Consider the following 27,030-nt stretch of genomic DNA (forward strand, 5'->3'; position numbering starts at 1 on the left):
TAGGAGATCTGAAGCAAAAGGTCCTGGAACAACACCCTGCCAAGGGCTGCAGACAGAACATAGCAATCTTCCATAGTTGGTGGTGGGGAGAAAAAGGCTACCATTTATAAAACGGGGAGTTGATGTCAGGTGCCCTCCTCAGTTCTGAGGGACTAATTAATCCTATACTTTAAAGACTGGATAGTCAAGTCAGTGAATCAAGGACTTGTGGCCCATGGGGCTGTACAGAAAGCAAAACAGCCATCTTGAATATCCTGACCATACAGATAAGAAATTGAGGATAAGTATAAGTATAGATGGAGTAGGAGACTATGGAGGGTTTAGGATTGATGAGTGGTGTGTTTGGAGGCCAAAGGAATTTTGTGTTTATCTCTGGGTGATTTTTAAATGAAATTAGACAAACCATTGTGTTCAGGGTAAGGCAATCAGCAGATTGAATGTAAATTTCATAGGGCAATAACTATTGGGGTTTCACTTTATTTGGAAAACAAGAGTGAAAGATCAAAAGAGAGCAACAAAATAAAGAGGTTTTAAGGTCAGTGAGAGGAGGTTTCAAGGAGAGAAGCCAAGGATAGCCAAGAATTTTCAGCTTAGAAGGATGTGGGCATTTACAGAAACAGGATGAGAGGAGGAGTTAAAATGGGTAAGTGTGATATTTTCTGTTTTAAACAAATCACATTTGAAATGCTGGTGGTATATCCTACAGCTGAAACTTGTCAAGAAATTGGAACTATATGTTGGCGTTCAGGGGAAGAAATTATCTGATTGTCTGTAGATAGCTCATATCTAAGCTAGAAAAGAGGAAGGAGAGAAAGGAAAAAAAAAAAAAGAAGAAGAAAAAAGAGGAAGGCCGAAGTCTAGGTTTTGGAGACAACCTGCTTTTAAGGTTGTGGGAGGAGAAAGAAGAGTCAGTAAAGTAGGCAGCTAGAAAAGGTTCAAGAAGGTTGGCGAACCAGAAGCAGGTAAGTGTAGAGGCTAGAGAAGTCAAAGCAGAATTTAAAGAAGGAAGAGGTGATTGTGTGAGAAAAGAGATGGAGGAAACTTCGAAAAGGCAGTTGTACTTGGCGAGGTCTTGGACCCCGGAGTATGTGTTTAAGCGCCATACTTTTCATTCAAATTCAGGCAGGCTGAGTGCTTAATTCCTGCTAGCGTTTTGCTAGGTGCTGCGAACAGGAAAGACCATCTTCTGGACCCAGAGCTCACAGCGTGGCAGAGGAAGTGAGAACTGAATGAATAATTATAATTAAGATACAGTGTTGGAAGTGCACAGGATACAATCGGAAACTCTGCGGAGTGGGCGACCCCATGGGGCCAGATTGGGAAAGGGCGGGTAGGATGGTTTGCTGTCCAAGTTTGTGGTGGGTCTCCAAAGATTCCGCGGGGGCAATTCACAGAACCAATCCTCGGAGGCCGTGGATCTTTCTTCGGCTGCTGTGGGGATGGAGCGCGAGTGAACCCGGGATCCTTAGTGCGAAGGATGTTGGCAATACTTGGGTCCTATTTGAAAGATACGGGATGGAGTTTGCAGCCTGAAGGTGGGACGCCGGAAGGAGAGGTGAATAGCTTCCCTAAATTCTCCCCACTTTCTCACACAGGGCAGAAAAAATCTGGCGGTTGGGGGTCGGGGTGGGGAAGCCTTTGGGAATCTAGCCGACCAAAACCCTCAGTTCATAGAGCTCTGAGATTCTTATTACTCTTCCCTCCCATCTGCACCCAACCGGAACTCTAGAGTCATAAGGCCTGGTTTTACTCCGGACTGGAAAAACAGATGGCCCCGCATAGGAAATGTGGAGTACCCGGTCTGGAAAAGCGGGGAGTCGAGCGGAAGTCACTCTGAGGCGCCGTCAGGGGAGGCAAGTGAGCGCCTTCCTGGAGTTGGCGTGTCGGGACCTTGTGAGGGTGACACGGTCCTAATAGGTGAAGGGTAAGGCTGTCGCACGGTCCCGATCGCTCCCCGACTTAAACACTGGGACTCTGGGGTTAGTTTTGCCACTTACTCGTTGTATGACCTCGGGTGATTTAATTTTGGAACCTCCATGTGTTTATCTCTGTAATGGGAATAATAATAGTACCTTTCTCATCGTTGTGAAAATATCAATGCACTCAGAACGGTTTCTGGCACATCGTAAGCTCTGGATATACAAACTTCACTAATACTGCTCTCTTTTAGCCGCTTAGGTTACATTGCCAGGAAAACTCAGCAACTTCGGCTGGAGATCATCCAGTTAATGATTTTGACTTTATGTTTATCGGTAATAGAATGAAACAAAACACTTACGATTAAAGTTATATTATTAGAGAAGTAGTAACACTATTGATGAGTTGGAAAATAGTGAATAATATTACTTACAGTCCCACTGTCCTACACACTACTTTAAGTCTTTTTCTTTTTTACCCCGAAATCTTTTTTGTCCATACATTTTTATACTTGTAATGTTAATGTGAATGCATTTTTTGTATATACTCCTCATTTGCCACTCACTAGTGTTACCTAAGCATGGTATTCATGAGAATTCGTGTTTATGATTGTACAGATTCCATTTTAAAGGCTTATCATTTATTTCCCAAATTTCTGTATATGTAGAGGTAAAAAATCATTTAAAGAAGTGAGGGAAATTTAGATATTACCTATGATTCCAGGACGTGAGATCAACTGTTGTTATTTCTCCTGGTTCCCTTCTATTTTTTGTCCATGTGAAAACATACCATTTACAAGTTGTTCATTTATTTTAGCAGACATTTGAGCATCAGTTGTGTTCAAGCCATAGTCCAAGATTAAAGTCTGGCTACTTAGGTAGACAGATAAAAGCAAGATTCTAATAGTATGTAAGGGCTGTGAGATGTATGCACAGGTTTTCATGAGAATACGGAGGAAAAGCAATGTCAGTGCCCTCCATTCAGAAGCCACCAGGAACATGTTTATAGCTGAGCAAGTTGGGCTTACTGTAGTGGAAGAGAATATATGCCCTGGAAAGCCATGGAGCATCTCATTTAAAGGGTGTTAGAAGGGATTTCCTCTTGGACTTAGGTTTCTGTTACATGATTTGGGGGAAAATAGTTGATAGATGGAAGTAATTCTATGATTAGGAAAGAAGCTTATGTATCTAGAGTGAGGCTAATGCTATGACTGGTCAGGTATGGCAGTCACTTGTATTAGCCAGGATAATAGAATATTTGGTCACTTTTGTCATTTTTTAGTGATGTGTTTTTTGTGTATCAGACATGATTGTAGTTAGGAGCTGAGGGTATTGCCCATGAAAGTGAGAAGTGAGACCAAGGAATTGGGTGCATTTTGAAGGGCCTTGTGTACCATTTTAGGAGTTTTAATTTCTGGACAGAATTGCTGAATAAGGGGAGTGCCGTCATATTTAGAAAAATCCCCTTCGTTGCCAGTCAAAGGTTGGATTGGGAGAGAAGGAGGAGGTCAGAGTCAGAGAGATGAGTTAGGGCTTTACTAAATCCTAAAGGCCGTTCTCTGCACCAGCAATCACCTGGGGACTTGTTAGAAATACAGAATATCAGGCCCCATCCTGTGCCCACTAAATTAGGATCTGCATTTTAACAAAATTCCCATATGATTCGAGGCACTTTAAAGTTTGAGAAGCCTCTGCCCTCTTTTTTAAAAAAAGATTTATCTGTTTTTTGGCTGTGGTGGGTCTTTGTTGCTGTGTGTGGGCTTTCTCTAGTTGTGGCGAGCCAGGGCTACTCTTTGTTGTGGTGTGTGGGCTTCTTATTGTTGTGGCTTCTCTTGTTGAAGAGTATGAGCTCCAGGCAAGGGGGCTTCAGTAGTTGCAGTACGTGGGCTCAGTAGTTGTGGCGTAGGGGCTTAGCTGCCTTGCTGCATGTGGGATCTTCCCGGACCAGGTATAGAACTGGTGTCCTTTGCATTGCAAGGCGAATTCTTAACCACTGGAACACCAGGGAAGCCCAAGAAACCCTTTGTTGGGGGAATTAAAATAGTTCTGGGAAGAATCACTAAAACCGTGAACCAAGACACTAGTGGCGGTGTTAGTGGATAAATATGGAGATATCATTTGTTTGACAAATACTAGAACCCTCCCGCATGTCTGGCACCATCCTGGGAGTTGAAAGTACCGCAGTGAAGATGGTCTGTCCCTTTAAGACACTTCCAGTCTGGCAGGGAGACTGACAAGGGAACTGGCAATAAATGGTAGCAGGGAAAGCTTAAGCCTAGTATGCAGTGAGACCACATCAAAAGGCCTTGGAGGAGTTGAGTAATTAAGGGTTCTTTGAGGAGGTAATGGATGTCTCAGCTGAGTCTCAAAGGATAAATTAGCCAGCAGAAATTAGTAGAGGGCATTTCTGGCCTCGGAGCAGCAGTCTGCTAAGTAAGACGTGATGCCCAGACAGGGAGTTCTGGGGGGGGGGGGGCGGGGGGAGCGCAGTTTCTGGAACACAGGTGTTCTCTGTGATTAGAGCAGAGCAGGGTGTGATTGGAGGGAAGATTGGAGAGATGAGCGGAGGCTAGATCTGGAGGAGTCTCACAGACCCTGTGGAGAAAGTTGAGTTTTATTCTGAAGACCATGAGAGCCTCTGAAGAGTTTTAATGTGAGAAGATAAAGAATCAGTTTTGTGTTTTAGGCCCTCTATAGATGCTGAGAGTAGTGGGGCAGATTGGAGATAGGGGTGCACGTCTGGAATGCAGTGACTTAGGAGAGATGAGGTCATGAGCCACCTGATGTAGGGAGTGAGGGAAGAGGGGCAGTCTAGAAAGATGACCAGTCCTGTGTAGTAGATAGAGTGGTCTGGGTGCCATTTTGATGTACTCTTAAGCAACTGAGGCAGGTGAGCTGAATTGTTGGATCTAGGGCATTTTTGAAGCTTTTAAAGTTCTCAGCATTCCATATTGTTTCTTAGTACTGTATTCTTACTAGTGGGTGATTTTTTGTTTTTGTTTCTTCTCTCTTCTCTCTGGTGAGAGAAAGATGGCGAAATTAGCATTGCATATTTTATTTCATTTTCAGGGTAGCTGGAATAAGTAGGAGAGGGGATTGTTAGCCTTCCTGGTTCTTGCAGCACTCCTGCCAGCAACCATTAAATGTTTTTGCAAGAGCAAAGTTGTTACTTCAGTAGAGACATAGAAGTTATATTATTAATGTTTTACATACAGAGAGCCAGCAGTGTCAAATGGGAACATTTAAGGCCGGGGTTCTTGTGCTTGCTTCCATACTGATTAGCATTGTAATCTTGGGCAGGTTACTTCCCCTTGTTGGTGTCTTATTTCCTTCTGAAAGGAAATATCTACCTGGCTGTTTTACAGGAGGCTTATGTGGATTAAATGAGATAATATTTGTCAGGGTGGTTTGAAAATATTAAGAATGGCATTTAAATGTAATGGTATTATTGCTACTGTGGTTTAGGTTCTATCTTTGAGGACCTCAAATAGTGACTGATAGTTAAAAACTTGTTACTCAAAATATGGGCCTTGGAAGTAGCTTATTAGACGTGAAGAATCTTGGGGATCTTGTCAGACTTAACTGGATCAGAGAACCCTTTTATAGCCATCAATACATCTGATCCAACAGAAGAATCCCTTAAGGTAGCTAGGGGAGGTGTTATCGCAGCCTTTCCCCCAAGGAAATGAAGGCCTCAAAAGATCAACTGTTTTTGCTTTGAGGGTAAACAGTTCTAGCTGTGCAGTCTTCTGATTCCACATACAGACTGTAATCTGTTCTTTTTATAGAAGAAGTGCTAAAATGTCAGTTAGCCTCAATCCTGGAGTGAATTAGTTGAATATTTTATTTTAGGAACCAATTATTTCTTTTAAAATGTGAGGCTACGCCATGACAGGCAGCCCAGATTAGGAGTAGGCCTGGTTTTCCAGGGTAACATGATTATCAGGCCACCTGGAGCCAGCCAATCAACATGCGCCTAGCAAGAAAAAGGGAACCTATCAGGGAAAGCTGAAAAAGCCCGTGAACACCCAAGTTTGAAAAAAAGCCCGCGAAGGTTTGGGCCAATAAGATTACTTTGCAAACAGGTAACCAATCCACTTAAGCCAGCCACCAACTGCTTATGCGCACCCTATAAATTTGGGTAACCGTTTGAGCCCAGGGCTCTTGGACCCTGCACCACTGCATTGGTTGCGGCAAGAGCCCTGACTCGAGTCAGCAATAAACTTCCCTTTCTTTGCGTGTTGCATTGTCTTGGAAGCCTTCTCTCTTCCCGCTCGGGGATTCGGACATCGGGCATAACAAAATGTAGCATAAAAATTTGCTTTAAAGTTGATACTACCTTTTGAAGCACATTCTTGAATTATTTTGGGGCTGATCATCAACTCCATGAAGGAGGTTGTGTTTCTGTTCATCTTGGCCTATTTTCACAAAGCAGTGGGATGTATTATATACAGTGTAAACTTTTTTCTCCTCATAGTAAATATTTATAGAATTAGAAAATAATGAATTTCACAGTACATGATCCATGTTGAATTTGAAATTATGATGTATTCATTGGTACGCTAGTAACTCTTCACTGTCTCTTTTATTATAGGTGGAATTGGGCTATTTGCTGAAGCTTCTTTCCCTGGTAGCCCAAGGAAAAATTTACATTTTGATTTTTTTTTGTCATGGCTTTGGTTCATAAATTGTTGAATGGCACTTATATTCTCAGAAAATGCCCAAAGCCAAGAGTTGTCTTCTGTCCATTTTGGGGTACTCACTTTGCAGACTATTGTTCCAGTAGTTTTCAGAAACCAGTGGCTGCTCCTGGCAAAGCCTCTTCTCAGAGGAAGACTAAAGGGAATTTGGAAGAACATCACCAGAGAGAAGTTGCTTTGGAAATAACTTCTCCTGAGGACAAGCCTGAAATTAGTTTTGATAAAGCAATTAAAGAAGAAATGAAGGGCCATTTTAGGCATTTGAAGGATGATATTGTGAATTATTGGATAGGGCCTGAAGGCCGCCCTCTGCATGAGGTCTTGATGGAACAAGCCAAGGTTGTCTGGCAGTTCCGTAGCAAAGAAGATTTGGATAGGTGGACAGTAACTTCTGATAAAGCGATTGGTGGCAGAAGTGAAGTGTTCCTGAAAATGGGCAGGAATAACCAAAGTGCACTGCTGTATGGAACTCTGAGCTCTGAGGCGCCCCAGGATGGGGAAAGTGGCCGAAGTGGGTACTGTGCAATGGTATCCAAGATTCTAAGGGTACGTGAAATTCAGGAGCTGCAATTTTCTGGTGAACTGAGGTGGACTTCATTGTAGCATGAGCTGTAGCAGACAGCTTTTATTTCTATAAACAAAAACATCTGGCATCTCATCTTGTGTATGGTTAAATAACTACTGGACACAAGTGTAAAGTTTCATAAACACAAGGGGAAAGTGGTTCCTGAAGAGAGGCTACATGTTTCTGAACATCATTATCTGCCAGGATGAGGCATACTTATGTTTGAGGAGCCCTGAGGAGGATAGACATTTAAATAATAATCTAGGGAGATTTGTATCTCCTCTGACATAGCCCACAGACCCTCTCATGGCTTGGTGTTCCTTAGAGTGGGAAGTAGGGCCAGCCTGTGGATTTTTTTTTCAAGTAAACTATTTCTGTGACAGTTTCTTAGTCTTTCCTTATTTTTCTTGAGGATTTGAGAAATACTGGTCAGGTATTTTGTAGAATGATCTTTAATTAGGGATATTCTGATTTTTTTTCCTCCTGGTTACACTGAGTTTCTAGGTTTTAGGAAGAATAGCATAAAGTTGAAGTACACTTCCCATCATATCAGGGGTATATGCTAGCAACCTGACTCATCACTGATGTGTTAATGTTGGTCACCTGGTCAGGGTAGTGTTTGCTAGATTACTCCATTGTTAAGTATTTACCACCCCACCCCCCCCTTTTCATATTCTGTTCTTTGGAAACAAGTCACTGAGTGTAGCCTGCATTCAAGGCGTGGGGTAGGGTATGGGATTAAGTTCTATATCCTGGAAGGGGTTGTATTTTCATAAATTATTTGAGATTTCAATTCTTCACAAAGGGAGATGTTTTTCTTCTCCCACATTTATTTATTTATTCAGTCATTTAGAATGGACTTACACTTTGGGTTATGATCCAATACCATGTTATTTATTTTGTTCTTCAAATTGTTCCAGCTTTGGCCACTGGGAGCTCTTTCAGATTATACCTATCCCTTTGACTTGCCATCATCCTTTTGTTTTTTGAGCACTTTTTGGCACTACAAGATACCATAGCTCATTTTGTGTTTTTCTCTGTTCCAACCCTAGAATTAGCCGTTTCTCAAAGAAGCCCTTATTTTTGTTTTGTTGTTTTTTTTTTAATGGTATTAGAAACCAAGATCTGTATTGACACTTTATTTAGGACCTCTCAGTGGACACAACTAGGAAATACATGTATGCATATCAACTTGTGGAAACATGTCTGTAATTATTTATATATATTAAGCTGAGTTCATACTGATGCTTTGACTCTAATCCAGTACCACATGATTTACTCTTGACTCCTCCCTCTTTTGTGTTGATAACTTCAGTCTGTAATGGTGTGAAACCTGTCTCCCACGATTTACCATACATTTACTTATTAATTTAACCCTACATGAAAAGCCATTTCAAAATTTATAACGCAGATCCCTGTGAGAATCATCTTTACCAACTAGCATACAATGCTTATGTATAGTATTCTTTGTCTAGCCTTCTGGTTTCCAGTCAGAACTCCATTTTCCAAAGCTGCTTAGGTCAGCTCCTTTGCCTTGCCACCAGTCTGTTGCTTTTTGCAAATTTGCTGATCAGCTGTTGTTTCAGGGCTGCTCTGGACAGGCTCCCGTGCCTGGTAGTGGCCACAACCGTTGTGTGTTTGCTTGGTTATGGTGCTTTAAGGAGAAAAGCAAATGGTGGGAATAGTATTAGGCCCCCTCTCTCAAGATAATCATGAAATAGAAAGGAAAGTGTTCTTTCAGCAGTAACAAACTTGCACAGAAGATTTTATTTCAGAATTTGAAAATCCACAGAATGGATTTGGTCAGTCCACAGTAGAAAATAATTCTGTGATAACCTGTGGAATAATGAAGATAGTTGATAACATTGATAAGTGTACCCTGCCAGTTCTTGTGCTAATTACTTGACATACATTATCCCTTTTATTCCCCACATCAATCTTGTAAGGTATAACCATCTCACTTTTACAGATGAGGAAACAGGCTTGGGGAGATTCTGTAGTTTGTCCAGAATTGTATGACTAGTAAGTAAGAGTTCATATCTGAGCACTGGTATTCTTGAAATCAGATGAGCTCTGAAGTAACAGACACCTTTGGAAACTAATACTACATTCTGCTTTCAAAGAGAGACCATTTAGGCAGTGTTTAAGAACATAGATTTTGGAGTTAAACAGCACTGGACCTACCAGTTATGAGTTGAGTGCTCAGTTTCTTCATCTATAAGATGGAAAACAATGATATTACCTATCTCATAGGGCTATTGTGAAGATTAAATTATGCATGCCTAGTGGTTAATGTATATTTTCAATGGATGGTAGCTGTTAAAATAATATTGGTTTTAAAAATTGAGGTCTAGAATTCCCTGGCAGTCCAGTGATAAGGACTCTGTGCTTCTACTGCAGGGGGCACAGGTTTGATCCCTAGTCAGTGAACTAAGATTTCTCATGCTACGTGGCCAAAAACAAAAACACAACTTGAGGTGTTTCATAGTTTTCTGATTTAAGGGAAGGCAGTTTCAGTAAAATGGCCCACTCAGAAGCCATTGCTCTCTAGGCCCAGGGAAAGAAAATACATGGAGTAGTTCATTTCTATTCAGTGACACAAGTGTCTATCTCATGTAAACATTGTCCTGTGCAAATCATGCCTTGAACATTAACTTAGAAACATTTAACTAGGTCAGTATTTTGTGCTAAAATAAGAATCACCAGATTTATCTGCCTTCTTAAAGTGGTAGAAAGCAGAAAAAGGCAGAAAAATGGCTTATTGATCCCTTTGATGCTGTAAAAGGTGATGGTGACTCACATTTTGCTAATAGTGGGAAATGAGGTGAAATTACCATTCTTTTCTGTACCTCAGGGCCCTTTTGAGATGAAGAGATCTTATGATTGGTCCCACTTCAACACTCTGTATCTCCGTGTCCGTGGAGATGGTCGACCTTGGATGGTGAATATCAGGGAGGACACGGATATAATCCAGAGGAAGGATCAGATGTACAGTTACTTCATGTTCACCCGTGGGGGGCCCTACTGGCAGGAGGTCAAGGTAACAACAGCACCAGTCTTTTCTTGTATGAAAATGAGGTCTTTTGGTCATGGTTACATTGTAGTTTTCTTATTAATTCCTCTTGGACTGTGGGAAGGGAAAGAAGGAAGAGGACCTAAAGGCAATATTTACATAATTGATTTTTTTCTTTCATTAATATAAATGTTAGCTTACTAATCAGTAAATACTTTTTTAAAAAACATTTATTTATTTTTGATTGCGCTGGGTCTTTGTTGCTGTGTGGGCTTTCCCTAGCTGCGGTGAGCAAGGACTACTTTTCATTGTAGTGCACGGGCTTCTCATTGCGGTGGCTTCTCTTGTTGTGGAACATATGCCTTAGAGTGTGCGGGTTCAGTACTTGTAGCTCTTGGGTTTAGTAGTTGTGATGCATGGGCTTAGTTGTTCCACAGCATGTGGAATCTTCCCAGACCAGGGATCGAACCCGTGTCTCCTGCATTGGCAGATGATTCCTATCCACCATACCACCAGGCAAGTTCTCCAGTAAGTACTTTTGATAAGGGTATGGCCAGGTCCGTGCAGAGTCATAAGTATATCTCTGCCCTGTGCACAAGTACTGTAGGTGATTCTTTTTAAGTTCCTGCCATATCATCTCTTCCAGGCAACTGTACCTAGCTAGTGTCCCTAGTTGAGTAGAAAGGCTCCCTTAAGAGGAATAAATACTTCATACTTTATGTTACCAACTTTATGTTACCAACATACTTTATGTTTCTTGGTACTATAATGCAGTCGTATTTTGTAGGGAGAAGAAACTTTTAGAAGGTAAAAAATGTTAACCCGAAGGAAAATAAATGGAGATTCAGGGAATGAGGGCAAAACCAAGTGTGCATTCCTTTCTTCTGTCTATTGAAGGTTTTTAATCTATAAATTTAAAAAAAAGTCTCCATGTTGCTCATACTTAAGAGTCATCCTGGATTCCCTTCACCCCAACCCACATCTAGTCTATTAATGAATTCTTTCACGTCTCCTTCCAAAATACCTGTCTATCTATTTCTAGCTATCTCTTCGACTCTTACCCTAGCTCAGGCCTTGGGATTACTGCAAGAGCTTCTTTTGTCCTCTTACCTCCTAAAGTCCACTGTGCACACAACAGCCAGAGTGATCTTTCTAAAGCATAGTTCAGATTACATCACTCACATGCTTAAAACCCTCCAGCGATCTCTCCTTATTAGAATACAGTCTAGACTCTTTAACATCACCATGGGGCCTGTAGCAGCAGACCCCGTCTTCGTCTTCAGTCTCTCCTCCTTCTCCTGCTCTCTTCCATATGGCCTCTTTTGTGTGGGTCAAACTCAGATTTACTTCTGTCAAAACCTTTGTGTTTCATGCTGTGGGCATGCTTTTCATGTGCTTTCTCTTTCTTACCATTCACTTCTCAGCTCAAAAGTCACCTCAGAGAGGCCCTTCCTGATCCCTCTAGCTCGAGTTGCATCCTCTCACACAATAATAATACCCTGTTTAATTTTCTCTTAGAGCTTACCGTCAAGTACAAGTATGTGTTCATTCAGTTGTCTGTTCATTGTCACTGTCTGCTCTGCTCCTCTGGAACATAAACTCTGTAAATTCTGAGAGCGGGACTTTGTATTGTTCATAGCTGTTTCCCTTGTACCTAGAGCAGTGCAGTGCCTAGCATATAATAGGCATTAGATACATATCTGAGCTTCGCAGGTGGCTCAGTGGTAAAGAATCCACCTGCCAATGCAGGAGACGCAGGAGACAGGTTTGATCCTGCGTTGCGAGGATCCCCTGGAGGAGGAAGTGGCAATCTACTCCAGTATTCCTGCCTGGGAAAACCCATGGACAGAGGAGCCTGGTGGGCTACAGTCCATGGGATCAAAAAGAGTTGGAGGCTGACTGAGCAACTGAGTACGCGTACACATAGATATGTATAATATAGATATGTAACCAAAAATTACTACATATGTAACACTTGTATGCAAGTAATGCATATAACAAGTTATTAAATAAAACAAGTATTTCATTATAGAAATTCTAGAAAATGCAGAAAAGGAAAATAATCTTGTGTTACCATTACCCAGAAATAAAATACTATTTTTATTTTAGTATGTACCTTCAGACTTTTCTATTTACACTTTTTTTTACAAAAATAATATTGTGCCAATGCTATTTTATAACATACATTTTTCACTGAACTGAATTTTATGAACAGCTTTCTGTTGAAATATATTTCTACATCAGTTTTAATATCTGCATAAATATAAATAGACACAATTTATTTAATCCATCCTCTATTGTTGTGCATTTAGATTGTGTTCAGCGTTTTTCACTGTTACATCAAACTCTGAGGTAACATCCTGAGTTATTTTCTTAGATGTTTTCCTGGAAATAAACTACCTAGAAAAAAATGATACATACATTTTTAAGAGCTTTGATGCACATTGTCAAATTATTCTCTAGTATCATTACCATTTAATCATTAGCAATTACTTATTACTTTCTTTCCTGAAGTTACATGTTCTGATCTTTGGCTGGAAATAATAGTTGTTTGCAACACCTTTCTTTAAATTATTAAGGGAAGTATTGGGGAAGAGATTTTTTAAAATTAAATGTCATTAATTGCTGTTTACTTCTTCATGTATAATTCTCCCTTAGTAAATAGAAGTGAGATGCTCAAATATTTACACTGATTATAGAAAGAAAACAGAGGAAAGTAATGGAAAAATTATGCATGCTAGTGTCATTTGTAGAGAGAAAACAATTCTTTATCCTTTTCTTTTTTTTAAGCAAATCGTACAGATTTAATTCTTCTTAGCTTCATTTTTTTCCAGGCTAAAAAATTCCCTTGGTGTGGACAGTGATCTTATCAAATTATGTGACAAAAAGACAAAAGATTGGGGGAGGGGGGTGGGTGACACATACTCCTTATATGAATAATGAGGTAGTTGAAGTGCCAAACCAGGATACAAAAATGAGAAACTGGGGTGGGGATGGGGGTGTCCCTTCCAGGTTTGTTTAACAGAAATGGAGGGAGCAGGTGAAATGAGATGTGACTGCACTTGAATTTGCTTTCTGAATAATATGATATTAGGCAATGGTGGTTTATTAAATGAACTTTGAATTGAGTTTGTTTGCTTCCCTCATAGCTCAGTTGGTAAAGAATCCGCCTGCAATGCAGGAGACCCTGGTTTGATTCCTGGGTCAGGAAGATCTGCTGGAGAAGGTATAGGCTACCCACTCCAGTATTCTTGGGCTTCCCTTGTGGCTCAGCTGGTAAAGAATCCATCTGCAAAGTGGGAGACCTGGGTTCAATCCCTGGGTTGGGAAGATCTCCTGGAGAAGGGAAAAGCTACCCACTCCAGCATTTTGGCCTGGAGAATTCCATGGACTGTAATAGTCCATGGGGTCACAAAGAGTTGGACACGACTGAGCGACCTTCACTTTCACTTTATGTCAACAAGTGTTTCAGGTGATAAATAATCTGAACGTTTTGTTTTTTTAATTCACTTGTTTTGGTTAAAAAATCAAAATAATATAGATATATGTACAAAGAATTCTCACTCCCATTCAGTTTCCTTCTACCCTTCCCCCCCACCCTCTATAGGTAACCATGTTTATTAGTTTCTTGCATAGGTTTACAGTTTTTTTAAATAAGCAAATATATATGCACATATACTTCATTTTTTTTTTTTTTACTAAAAATAGTAGTATGCTTTATGCACCTTCTGTACAGGTTTATATTTTTAAAATTTAGATCCTGAAAAGATTCCATATCACTATATATAATTATTCTTCATTTTTTGTTATTTTGTTTGGTATTTTCTGTTATGTGGGTACCCAATAGTTGATTGAAATAGTCTTTTATTGATAGACACTAGGGTTGTTCCCAGTTGCTACAGTAAATTTATTAGTTTTTGGAGGCATTTCAAAAATGTCTTTTTAGGGAAATTCTTTGGCAGTGCAGTGGTTAGGACTTAGCTTTCACTACCAGGGCTCGGGTTCAGTCCCTGGTCAGAGAGCTAAGATCCGACAAGCTGCACGGCATGGCCAAAAAAACTTTTGTTTTTTATAATACAGATGATGTTTACACTGTAGATTTTGTCTATATCTTCCTTCTTACTAATAATATATTGCAGACGTCTTCCCACAGCATCAGGTATAGATCTGTTAATACTGCATTTTTGATATTAGCTGTATAGTGTTTAGTTATATGATTGCACCATAATTTATTCAACTATTCCTCTCTTTTTCCTTTTTCTGCCGTCGTTATTAGAAAAAGCAGCATCTTTATGTGTTTGTCAGAGTTTATCTGTAATATAAATTTCTAAAAGTGAAATTGGCAGGTCAGATTATAGCATTTCAAATTTTGTGAGGTATTGCTGTTAGTTTCCTATTGCTGTATTAAAAATACCACAGACTTCGCAGCTTCAAACAACATATTTGTTAGCTCACGTTCTGTAAATCACAGATTAGACAGCCTATGGCTGGGTTCAGTGCTCAGGGCCTTCTAAGGATGATATCACAAGGTGTCAGCTGGGCTGTATTCTTTTTGGAGGCTCTGGGGAAGAATCCACTTCCAAGCTCATTCTGATTATTGGCCTGATTGAGTTCCTGTGGTTGTAATGATATCCTTGTTTCTCTACTGGTTGTCAGCCGGAAGCCACTTTCAGGTCCTGTAAGCAGCCCACACACTCTTTGCCATTGAGCTCCTCCGTCTTCAAAGCCAGCAGTGGAGAATCTCCCTCACTTCCCCCTTTGAGTCCCTCTGATGCTTCTAACCTCCTTCACCAGGCATTTTTATGAGCTCAAGTGATTGTCACACCCACAGAGGATCATCTTCCCTATGTTAAGGTCAGCTGATTTGGGACCCGACTTCTGTGGAGTCCCTTCACAGCAGCACTGAGATTAGTGTCTGAATGTCTGGAAGAAGGTGTATGTGCACTGAAAGGTGGAAATCTTGGGGGTCATCTTAGAATCCTGCGTGCCACAACTCTCAGCTATTCTCTAAGAGTTGGACTAATTTGCCGTCCTCCTAACAGTATGCTGATGTGTCTGTTTCTCCCATCTCCATTTTTCTTTTGGGTTGTGTGATCTTTTTCTTAGTTATCTGTAAAAGTTTTGTGTTTTAGGATACCTTTTTTTTTTTTTTTTGCCATCAGAAAGTTGTAATTGTACTCCTTTATTTTTTCCTTTGGGACTTCTGGTTTGCAAAGGTTTACAGTTGTTCTCTTGCAATACTTAGATTATTTCATTAAAATTTTTTTCCATCTGTGATCCAAACAACTAAGCCACTTGTTATATAATGTTAGATAATTTTAGAATTAAATTTAAAGCATTATTATTTTATCATTGCAGTTCTATACAGATGCTTCAGTTGCTTACATTTCAGCTTTGAAGTCAATGGTTTTTTCTTTCAGATTCCTTTCTCCAAATTTTTCTTCTCTAATCAAGGAAGAATCCGGGATGCCCAGTACCAGCTTCCGCTCGACAAGGTAACATTTTCCTGTATTTTCACTCAGAACTGTATTGCACATGTGCTTAGTTGTGTCTGACTCTTTGGGACCCCTTGGTCTGTAGCCCACCAGGCTCCTCTGTCCATGGGATTTCCCAGGCAAGAATGCTGGAGAGGGTTGCCATTCCCTTCTCCAGGGGATCTTCCCAATGCAGGGTTGAAACCTGAGTCTGTTGTGTCACCTGCATTGGCAGGTGAATTCCTCACCACTAGCACCACCTGGGAAGACCATATATATTCAGTTCAGTTCAGTCGCTCAGTCCTGTCTGACTCTTTGCGACCCTAGGAACTGCAGCATGCCAGGCTTCCCTGTCCATCACCAGTTCCTGGAACTTGCTCAAATTCATGTCTGTTGAGTTGGTGATGCCATCCAACCATCTCATCCTCTGTCGTCCCCTTCTCCTCCTGCCTTCAATCTTTCTCAGCATCAGGGAAAGACCGTATATTACCTTTAGTGAAATAGAACTGTGAGGATTAGTTCAGTTCATCTTTGAAGGCTGGCATATGAAAGATGAAAATTCCTCTTTAAGTATACTCCTGTTATACCTAGACAGATGCTGACTCAGAACTGTCCTGTGAACCAAACCCCTTGCTTGGAGGAATTTAAGTGTGGTCATCTTTTCAGCATGCCTACATTTTACTTTAGCTTTAAAATAAGAGTTCAGGGGAGCTTCAAGGAACCTCCATTAGACATCCATTTTTACTTATTAGTTTTAAGTGGCACTGTTTTAAAGAGAGAAGTAGAATATGGAAAGAAAAGCAGTCATGTACTTATTTTTATAATTTGCCACAGCACTTGAGTACTATGGTATAACATGTTAAGGGCTGATAGTATGTACACGAAGCTATAGTAATTATGGAATTTTAAAACTCCAGGGACAATATCAGCATAAGAGATTTTGATCAATTTCTCTGTTTTAAATTTAGATCTCATCTATTGGATTCACCCTGGCTGATAAAGTGGATGGTCCATTCTTCTTGGAAATAGATTTTATTGGAGTATTTACAGATCCGGCCCACACAGAAGAATTTGCCTATGAAAATTCTCCAGAGCTTAATCCAAGACTTTTTAAATAGTGATCATGTGGTATTTCTCTATTGCTGAGGGTAGTAGAATCCACAGTGACACAAAAATAAAGTATTTTTTTAAATGGTATCCAAACAGTGGCTGGTATGTCTTCCCTAAGACATAGCTAAATGCTCCTGTTGAGAGGAACCAGGATTTAAGTGATACCTTAAAGATACTTAAAGAATGCAACTAATGATTCAGAGGTACTGTGTAAACAACTGTTTTGGGTTAGAATGACTCCTGTTAGGAACAGTTCCTATATTAGTAGGTGGTTCCCAAAACAGGGAGGCTCTGAAATGACGGTTGATGGCCTTCTACCATTCTACTCCCTATACGTTTCTTTTGTTTTCTAATCTAGTTATCGGGAGAGGAGACTGCTGAAGAAGACATTAAGATAAAGATGCTATAGAAGTCACTGGGAAAAAAATACCTGTTTTATTCTGCCTGGGCTGCTGTAATAAATTACCATAGACTAGGTGGCTTAAACGAAACACATGTGTATTTCTTCCAGTTCTGGAGGCGGGGAAGTCCAGTATCAAGGTACCTGCCTACCTGGTGTCTGGTGAGTGCTTCTTGGCTTGTAGACAGCTGCTTTCTTACTGTATCCTTACATGGAGAGAGCAAGTCCTAGTCTTTTCTCTTCATATAATAGCATTAATCCTATCATGAGGGCTCCACCCATGTGACCTGATTACCTCCCAAAGGCCTCCAAGTGCACCTCCAAGTACCAAGTCACATTGGGAATTAGGACTTTCAACATATGAATTGGGAGGGAGTGGTGGACACAAACATGCAGTCCATAACATCTACATTGCTGGTGCTCCAAAGATGCATGATCCTTGGCTGCTTCCCCAGTCATTTTAAGTATTAGAGATTGCGTGTGCCAGAAACAAGACCCTGATTAAATTTAAACTTATCAGTTCTTGTCCTGTTAGAGGAGATAGGAAACTATATGATATAGCCAGAGTATCCTATGAGAGCCAAGTTTCAGATAAGAATACACAAGGCTGACAGCTTTTCCATCATGTTGGCCTAAAATATTTTCATGTAATTATTTGTCTTTATCAGCTTTATTGAGATATAATTTACATAACGAAGTTCATCTGTTTTAAGTTTATAAATTCAATGATTTTGGGGGGGCATACTGTACAGCTCGCAGGATCTTAGTTCCCCAAACAGGGATTGAAGCTGGGGCCACAGCAGTGAAAGCACGATGTCTTCACCACTGGACCTCCAGAATTGTGCAGTCTTTATGCAGCTAATTTTAGGAAATTTCTGTCAGCTTCCTTGGTGGCTCAGATGGTAAAGAATCTGCCTGCAACGCAGGAGACCTGGGTTCAATCCCTGGGTCATGAAGATCCCCTGGAGATGGAAATGGCAACCCGCTCCAGTATTCTTGCTTGGGAAATCCCATGGACAGAGGAGCCTGGCAGGCTATACTTCATGGGGTCTCAAGAGTCAGACATGACTTAGTGACTAAAACACCTAAAACTAAAACTCTTTATTCCCATCTCAGCCCCATAATCACGGATCTACTTTCTGTTTAAGTTTGTGTCTGACTTCTGTTCACTTTGCATAATGTCTTTGATGTTCATCCATGTTGCAGTGTTTATCAGGATTTCATTTTTTAGTGCTTTTTTTTAATCCATCCATTGATAAAGACAGTTGGATTTTTCTCTACTTTTTGGCTACTGTGAATAAAAGTGCTATAAAAGTGCTATAAATATTTGCACGTTTTGGTGTTGACATATGTTTTCATTTCTTAGGAGAATTTCTGAGTCATCTGATAGATGTATATTTAAATTTTTAAAGAAACTACAAAGCTGTTTTCCAAAATAGTTGTATCATTTTCCCTTCACAGTAGCAGGGTAGTTGACAGACATTTCTTGACTGATCTGGTCTCTGCCTCTTGATGGCAAAATTTGAGTTTATCGAGCACCCAGAAGTATGCCATATTCTGTGCCATGTTCTCTGGGCTCATATGTGTATAAAAATAAGTATAATAGAATCTGACAGGTGCTGTGAAAATACACAAGAAAGACATAATTATTTCTTCTAGGAGTAGAAGGTCAAGAAAGGATGCACAAAGAGTACAAGTCAACTCTTATTAGTCTTGGCCAGTCAAGTAAATTTTGGAAACCAATTCATTTACAAAGAATGAATCTTATCACCATGGGAAAAAATTTTATTCATGAAAATCTCAAGCCGTACAAAACGCAGACACTCCACTCAGGTGCAACAAACATGAATATGATACTAAGCAACTCTAGTCTTTTCCATAAATCGAGTAAGATATCAGTTTGACAGAGCACAGTAATCCTTAAAGCCACAATCCTCAACTTTCAGTATGGTATTTCTAAATAAGCCAGGCTAGAATAAGCTATAGTTTTGTTTTTAAGAATACAGAGATATGTAATTGACAATTACATGAAGTACACAAAAGCTTAAATGAAACATTTCACATAGGTAAAATACTGATGTCTTACCAACCCAAATGGCCTACAGTTTCAGTAAGATTACTGGATTCTCTAGAGGATGAAGAGGTGGCCTTTCACAGCTTACCCTATCTATAACTTGTTATTGTTCAATTTCTACTAAAGTATGTGTTATAATTGGCTACCATCAGGAAAATGCTATTGCCTAGAAGAGGACTGAAGTTCTGTTACTAGAGCCAGCAGAGGGCACTTGACTTAAAAAATCTAGGTCAAGAATCTATGATGGGTCTTTTGTAGAAAACTGAGCTAGTTGTACAGGGGCTTAGGTAAAAAGTATTTAAGAAGAGTTCATGAGTTTTAAAGGTAATGTCTTTTCAGGGATATAACATGTGAAGAAGCCACAGGCACTACATATATATATATGAACAAAGTTAAGAGTAGAAAAAGGTCTTTTGACTAAAGTAAGAGGACAGTATAAAAGTATTTACAAAAAAGGGTTCAGAGGAAAGAAATATTTACAGGATGTTAAATTATGAACGTTCAGCTATAATGAGGCCCCTTCGAACTCCCAGGACCTTTTCTTTCTTCTCCTTTCGCTCCTGCTCATGTTTCTTTCTTTGCTCCTCCCTACAAAAGGACAGGTTATATGTTAGGCTCTGGTGAAGCTCCAAACAGACCACTTTTAAAGCACATGTGGTTAGCATAATGTCCAAACGTAAAATGACATCCAGTGTAAAATACACTTTTACAGGACACTGCGCTCTGACCAGTGGTCTGTGCGATGGAAACCATACCTGTAAGTCACTTATGTTAAAAGGCTAGAAATTTTTTCTTCCTTATGTTAAGGCAGCATTCTAAAACCAAGCATGAAAGAATCAGAAGACACCTTGGAGAGTGAACCCAACCCCTGTAGATTTTTTTAGTTTGTTCTAAATGAGAAAGTTCTATCTGTGGAAGTCAGAATTCAAGCTCAAAATCACATTGTCTAACGAAAGTGAACCAGGATCTATTGACTTAAGTCAACTATGATTTTTGAGGGAAGGAATTAATAGGGGAAAAAAAGGCCCAGAATCATGTTAATGATTTTAATAGCAAATAACAAGGTCTTGGTGGTAGCTGTCTAGTCAAATGATAGGTAAATCTGTGTCCGGAGGGTATCTCATAGGGAATCAACCAAACCAGGACCAGCTGCAGCCCAAGACAGCCTCTGGCATTAACTTGGTTTTCATGAAGAAAGAAGCCTGTAAAGATCATACTGGGGTTTCCCTCTGTGTAGGGTCTTGAAGCCTAGTAAGCCTGGTTTCCCTGGGTGTGAGAATTTACATCTGTGTGCATACTTTAGGTGCCCTGGGCACATGACTGATATTTGGAGGGACATCCAGGTGCACTGTTTGGGTAGATAGGTCATGTAAGAGCAGTGCTTTGAATCCGGGTCTTCTGAATCACCTGCAGAGCTTCAGAAACAATGCAGATGTGTGGGTGCCATCTCACGCCTACTGAATTAGAACCCACTGTGGTATTGCCTAGGCACATGTACTTTAAGTGCTGTATATGATTCCACTTCTACCTTCTGTTTAAACCCCATTATTTCTGTGACTCTATCCCAAAGACTCTGCTTTTATATAGAGTTTTCCAAATTAAAAGAATTATAGAACTGAATAGTTATGTTCTTACCTGGTCTGGAGACGAGGCTGTTTATAAGTTTTCTTGTGGAAGCTAACTCTGCTGACATGTTCATGTAGAGAATTGTTTTCTTTAGACTGTCCCCATGGTTTCAGTTTTCCTAGTTTAGGACAGAGACAAACAAATGTAAGAAGAGTCTTGTATTTATAATTTTAATTTTCTCTTATCCGTGGCTACCTGCTTGCTATCAACATTTATACTTTGTTTTTAGACATTTGCTAGTATAATTCTATTAATTTCAGTTTAATATTCCACAGATAATATTACTTTCTTTTCCTCTAAAAACAAGTGTCTTCTACTTTAAAAAGATTTTCTTTTGGCCACACTGCATGGCTTGTGGGATCCTAGGTTCCTCAACTGGGATTGAACTCAGGCCCCTGCAGTGGAAGCACAGGGTTCTAACCACTGGACCACCAGGGAATTCCCTCTTTGACTTTAATCCTTGGAAAGTCACAAAAAAATCTTAATACAAAAAAAAAAAAACAAAAAAAACCTCATAATACTGAATCCAATTATATGGCACATCAAAGAAGCCATAACAACTAGGTAGTTTAATCCCAAGATTTCATAGGTATGTTTAATACTAAAGTAGTATTTCATCTATGCAGTTTATTATTATTGATACCTATTGACATGTATTTGGAACAGAACAAGTAGGACTATTTTACTGGCTTTAGAATTGTGACCGAATTTCCAGATGTTTATGTATTACTTTTCTGGCATAGTTTGACCTGTTTCTGAGTACTAGTGATTGTCATTTGCAGTGTTTCCCATTTTATAAAAAGGACTATCACACCTGCTGCATCATTTGACCCACTTAGTAGCCACTGAAGTAGTACTTATTTATTTTCCCTTTCATAAAGGAATTAAGTGACTTGTCTAGGATATAAAATAGCAAGCACAAGTGAAGCTCTAAACCAGGTTTTCTACCATCAGTAGAAGTTAGGACGATCAGTCATTCCCATGACAAATACTTTTTGAGAACCTGGTATGTGCAAGGGACTTTTCTAGGTGCTAAGGACATAGCAGTGAACCAAGAAGTCAAAAATTCTTGCTGTCTTCCAATGGTAGAGGTAGATAATTGTCAAGTAAGGTAACATCAGGCAGTGCTATGAAGAAATATAAGACAAAGTAAGGAATGGAACCATGAGCCATGCTGTGTAGGGCCACCTGAGACAGACGGGTCATGGTGGAGAGTTCTGACAAAACATGGTCCACTGGAGAAGGGAACGGCAAACCACTTCAGTATTCTTGCCTTGAGAATCCCATGAACAGTATGAAAAGGCAAAAAGATACGACACTGAAAGATGAACCCCCCAGGTAGGTAGGTGCCCAATATGCTACTGGAGATCAGTGGAGAAATAACTCCAGAAAGAATGAAGAGACAGAGCCAAAGCAAAAACAACACTCAGTTGTGGGTGTGACTGGTGATAGAAGTAAAGTCCGATACTGTAAAGAACAATATTGCATAGGAACCTGGAATGTCAGGTCCATGAATCAAGGCAAATTGAAAGTGGTCAAACAAGAGATGGCAAGAGTGAATATCAACATTTTAGGAATCAGTGAACTATAATGGACAGAAATGGGTGAATTTAATTCAGATGACCATTATATCTACTACTGTGGGCAAGAATCCCTTAGAAGAAATGGAGTAGCCCTCATAGTCAACAGAAGAGTCTGAAATGCAGTACTTGGATGCAATCTCAAAAACAAAAGAATGATCTCTGTTCGTTTCCAAGGCAAGCCATTCAATATCACAGTAATCCAAGTCTATGCTCCAACCAGTTATGCTGAAGAAGATGAAACTGAACAGTTCTATGAAGACCTACAAGACCTTCTAGAACTAACACCCAAAAAAGATGTCCTTTTCATTATAGGGGACTAGAATGCAAAAGTAGGAAGTCAAGAGATACCTGGAGTAACAGGCAAATTTGGTCTTGGAGCACAAAAGGAAGCGGGGCAAAGGTTAACAGTTTTGCCAAGAGAACACACTGGTCATAGCAAACACACTCTTCCAACAACACAAGAGAAGACTCTACACTTGGACATCACCAGATGGTCAGTACTGAAATCAGATTGATTATATTCTTTGCAGCAGAAGATGGAGAACCTCTATAGAGTCAGCAAAAAAACAAGACTGGGAGCTGACGGTTGCTCTGATCATGAACTCCTTATTGCCAAATTCAGACTGAAATTGAAGTAGGGAAAACCACTAGACCATTCAGGTATGACCTAAATCAAATCTCTTATGATTGTACAAATGGACGTGACAAATACATTCAAGAGATTAGATCTGTAGAGTGCCTGAAGAACTATGGACAGAGGTTCGTGACATTGTACAGGAAGCAGTGATCAGGACCACCCCTAAGAAAATGAAATGCAAAAAGGCAAAATGGCTGTCTGAGGAGGCCTTACAAATAGCTGAGAAAAGAAGAGAAGCGAAAGGCAAAGGAGAAAAGGAAAGATATACCCATCTGAATGCAGAGTTCCAAAGAATAGCAAGGAGAGATAAGACAGCCTTCCTCACTGATCAATACAAAGAAATACAGGAAAACAATAGAATGCAAAAGACTAGAAATCTCTTCAAGAAAATTAAAGATACCAAGGGAACATTTCATGCAAAGATGGGCACAATAAAGGACAGAAATGGTATGGATCTAACAAAAGCAGAAATATTAAGAAGAGGTGGCAAGAATACACAGAAGAACTATACAAAGAAGATCTTCACAACCCAGATGATCACAATGGTGTGATCACTCACCTAGAGCCAGACATCCTGGAATGTGAAGTCAAGTGGGCCTTAGGAAGCATCACCATGAACAAAGCTAGTGGAAGTGATGGAATTCCAGTTGAGCTATTTCAAATCCTAAAAGATGATGCTGTGAAAGTGCTGCAATCAATATGCCAGCTAATTTGGATAACTCAGCAGTGGCCACAGGACTGGAAAGGGTCAGTTTTCATTCAAATCCCAAAGAAGGGCAATGCCAAAGAATGTTCAAACTACCACACAATTGCACTCGTCTCACACGCTAGCAAAATAATGCTCAAAATTCTCCAAGCCAGGCTTCAACAGTACATGAACCATGAACTTCCAGATGTTCAAGCTAGATTTAGAAAAGGCAGAGGAACCAGAGATCAAATTGCCAACACCCATTGGAAAATTCCAGAAAACCATTTACTTCTGCTTTATTGATTACGCCTTTGACTGTGTAGATCACAACAAACTGGAAAATTCTTCAAGAGATGGGAACACTAGACCACCTTACCTGCCTCCCAAGAAATCTGTATGCAGGTCAAGAAGCAATAGTTAGAACCAGACATGGAAAAACAGAGTGGTTCCAAATTGGGAAAGGAGTATGTCAAGTCTGTATATTGTCACCCTGCTTATTTAACTTATATGCAGAGTACATCATGTGATATGCTGGGCTGGATGAAGCACAAGCTGGAATCAAAGATTACCAGGAGAAACATCAATAACCTCAGACATGCAGATGACATCACCCTCATGGCAGAAAGTGAAGAGGAACTAAAGAGTCTCTTGATGAAAGTGAAAGAGGAGAGTGAAGAAGCTGGCTTAAAACTCAACATTCAGAAAACTAAGATCATGGCATCTGGTCCCATCACTTCATGGCAAATAGATGAGTTAACAATGGAAACAGTGACAGACTTCATTTTCTTGGGCTCCAAAATCACTGCAGATGGTGACTGCAGCCATGAAATTAAAAGATGTTTGCTCCTTGGAAGAAAAGCTATGACCTATTTAGCAATATTAAAAAGCAGAGACATTACTTTGCTGACAAAGGTCCATCTAGTCAAAGCTATGATTTTTCCAATAGTCGTGTATGGGTATTAGAGTTAGACTATAAAGAAAGCTGAGCACTGAAGAACTGATGCTTTTGAACTACTGTGTTGGAGAAGACTCTTGAGAGTCCCTTGGACTGCAAGGAGATCCAGCCAGTCCATCCTAAAGGAAATCAGTCCTGAATATTCATTGGAAGAATTGAAGCTGAAGCTCCAATACTTTGGCCACCTGATGTGAAGAACTGACTCACTAGAAAAGACCCTGAAACTGGGAAAGATTGAAGGCAGGAGGAGAAGGGGATGACAAAGGATGAGATGGTTGGATGGCATCACCTACTTGATGGACATGAGTTTGAGCAAGCTCCAGGAGTTGTTGATGGACAGGGAAGCCTGGTGTGCTGCATCCATGGCGTCATAGAGTCAGACATGACTGAGTGATTGAACTGCACTGAAGGAGTAAAGAGAGAGAGAGAGAGAGAGAGAGAGAGAGAGAGAGAGTGTGTGTGTGTGTGTGTGTGGTGGCTGGCAGGGGGTGGACAGAACTGCACTGAAGGAGTAAAAGAGAGAGAGAGAGAGAGAGAGAGTGTGTGTGTGTGTGTGTGTGTGTGTGTGTGTGTGGTGGCTGGCAGGGGGTGGACAGAACTGCACTGAAGGAGTAAAGAGAGAGAGAGAGAGAGAGTGTGTGTGTGTGTGTGTGTGTGTGTGGTGGCTGGCAGGGGGTGGACAGAACTGCACTGAAGGGGTAAGAGAGAGAGAGAGAGAGAGAGAGAGAGAGAGAGAGAGAGAGAGAGAGAGAGAGAGTGTGTGTGTGTGTGTGTGTGTGTGTGTGTGTGTGTGTGTGTGTGTGTGTGGTGGCTGGCAGGGGGTGGACAGAACTGCACTGAAGGAGTAGAGAGAGAGAGAGAGAGTGAGAGAGAGAGTGTGTGTGTGTGTGTGTGTGTGTGTGTGTGTGGTGGCTGGCAGGGGGTGGACAGAGAAGACCTTCCTAGATTGGTGACAGTCAAGTGGATGCCCCATTAAAAAAGGGAGCAAGCTGTGCAAAAGATCAATGGGAATAGTGTTCTTGGTGGAGCAGAGGGATAACAAATTCAAAGACCTAAAAGAGGGAATGAGATGAGTGTGTCTGAGGAGCCAAAACACCAGTGTGATTGGCACAGAGTCAGAGAAGGGAGGAGACAACGAAATGAGGGTGGAAGAGAGATGGGAAACCTTAGTAGGTTCAGAGCAAGGCACTGATGTGCTCTGATTCATTTTTAAGGTTGTAGTGGGGCCAAGAGGCTATTCTAGAAATTCAACAGGATGATGTGACTAGGATCAAAGGCAGTAGCCATAAAGGGGTGAAAAGTGGTCAAATTACAGATCAGTTTCAAAGATGGAATTGAAAGGCCTGCATATGACGTCAAGAAGAGTGGACAGCCAAAGATCACACCCAGATGTCTGCCCTGACACTTGGTAGAGAAGTGCCATTGCCACAGATGGGAAAACTTGGGAAGGAAAAGTACAGTGAGAGAAGTTTTTTTAAATCATGGTTCAGTTTGACTCACCTCTAAATAAGACTTAGTTTTTATTATATTTGTTGCATTAAGATTAGTAATTAAAAAAAAATTAGTAATTTAAACACTTATATAAACATGATTTTTTTTTAAACACTTATATAAACATGATTTTTATAGGAAGTTTGTTTTAAAATAATTCCAGAAGCACTGACATATAGATTACATTAATTGCTGATGTTTTAAGTGGATGTGAAGATACTTTAATATATGCCCAAGAGAGACATCTGGCCAATAAATGTCCCAGGTGGTTTGACCAGTGGTTCTCAGCCTGGGATCCTTTCAAAACTATAAAGAAAACATTCACGTACCCATAGAAGTATTCAAGTTTCTTGATTTTGGCTGAAGTTTTATTAATGCTTTTTAGCAACACTGATTAGAAACTGTCTTTGGTTAAGAAAAATATAAGTGAATTATTTAGTATTTGTTCAATGGACAGTTTTTAATTTATGGGTCACGTGGACACAGGGCAGAGGCAGGAATTCTAGGTCAAGTATGGCTTCCACTGAGTCACTAGGATTTTTCACATCTTCAGATGCATAACTGTTTAATCTTAACTCTTGTACCTGAAAACATTCCCACATACCTTTGTGTGGCTCATAGTTGAGAGGACGAGACAAACTTGCTTTGAGATCGAACACTGGTTTTTTATGGGAGCTTGGAGTCTGCGCTGCCTCAGTTGTCAACTTGAACGGGGTAATAACTAAAATAACAAAATCCAAGGGTTTAATTAGAATAAAAGACCTGCTAAAGTTTTTATTTTATTAAAGTATCACTGCT

At 40.2% G+C, this 27,030-nt stretch overlaps 2 protein-coding genes across 4 annotated transcripts in view; one reads left to right on the forward strand and one right to left on the reverse strand.

Annotated features, from left to right (window-relative positions):
* The first annotated feature begins 881 nt into the window (after positions 1–881).
* Positions 882–16,865, forward strand: NDUFAF1 (NADH:ubiquinone oxidoreductase complex assembly factor 1). Of its 3 annotated transcripts, none has more exons than XM_061157525.1 (5): positions 882–962; positions 6,511–7,162; positions 10,036–10,221; positions 15,615–15,689; positions 16,637–16,865. In XM_061157525.1, exons 2-5 carry the CDS (start codon positions 6,587–6,589, stop codon positions 16,784–16,786), a joined length of 987 nt encoding a protein of 328 aa, XP_061013508.1. In that variant the 5' UTR covers positions 882–962; positions 6,511–6,586; the 3' UTR covers positions 16,787–16,865. The 3 variants fall into 3 exon arrangements, with proteins under 3 accessions (XP_061013508.1, XP_061013507.1, XP_061013506.1); XM_061157524.1 differs by lacking the exon at positions 882–962 and adding an exon at positions 1,780–1,924; XM_061157523.1 differs by lacking the exon at positions 882–962 and adding an exon at positions 1,820–1,979.
* A 2,077-nt stretch (positions 16,866–18,942) lies between these two features.
* NUSAP1 (nucleolar and spindle associated protein 1) overlaps positions 18,943–27,030 on the reverse strand; it is a 28,696-nt gene continuing 20,608 nt past the window's right edge. Inside the window, exons 9-11 of the mRNA XM_061157522.1 lie at positions 26,837–26,953; positions 20,888–20,996; positions 18,943–19,840 (exon numbers count right to left, since the gene is read on the reverse strand). Of these exons, the coding sequence (XP_061013505.1) occupies positions 19,744–19,840; positions 20,888–20,996; positions 26,837–26,953 (323 nt within the window). The 3' untranslated portion in view covers positions 18,943–19,743. The remainder of the gene's footprint in view (positions 19,841–20,887; positions 20,997–26,836; positions 26,954–27,030) is intronic.

The sequence above is a fragment of the Dama dama genome, chromosome 12 (genome assembly GCF_033118175.1).
Source record: "Dama dama isolate Ldn47 chromosome 12, ASM3311817v1, whole genome shotgun sequence".
Lineage (NCBI taxonomy): Eukaryota > Metazoa > Chordata > Mammalia > Artiodactyla > Cervidae > Dama > Dama dama.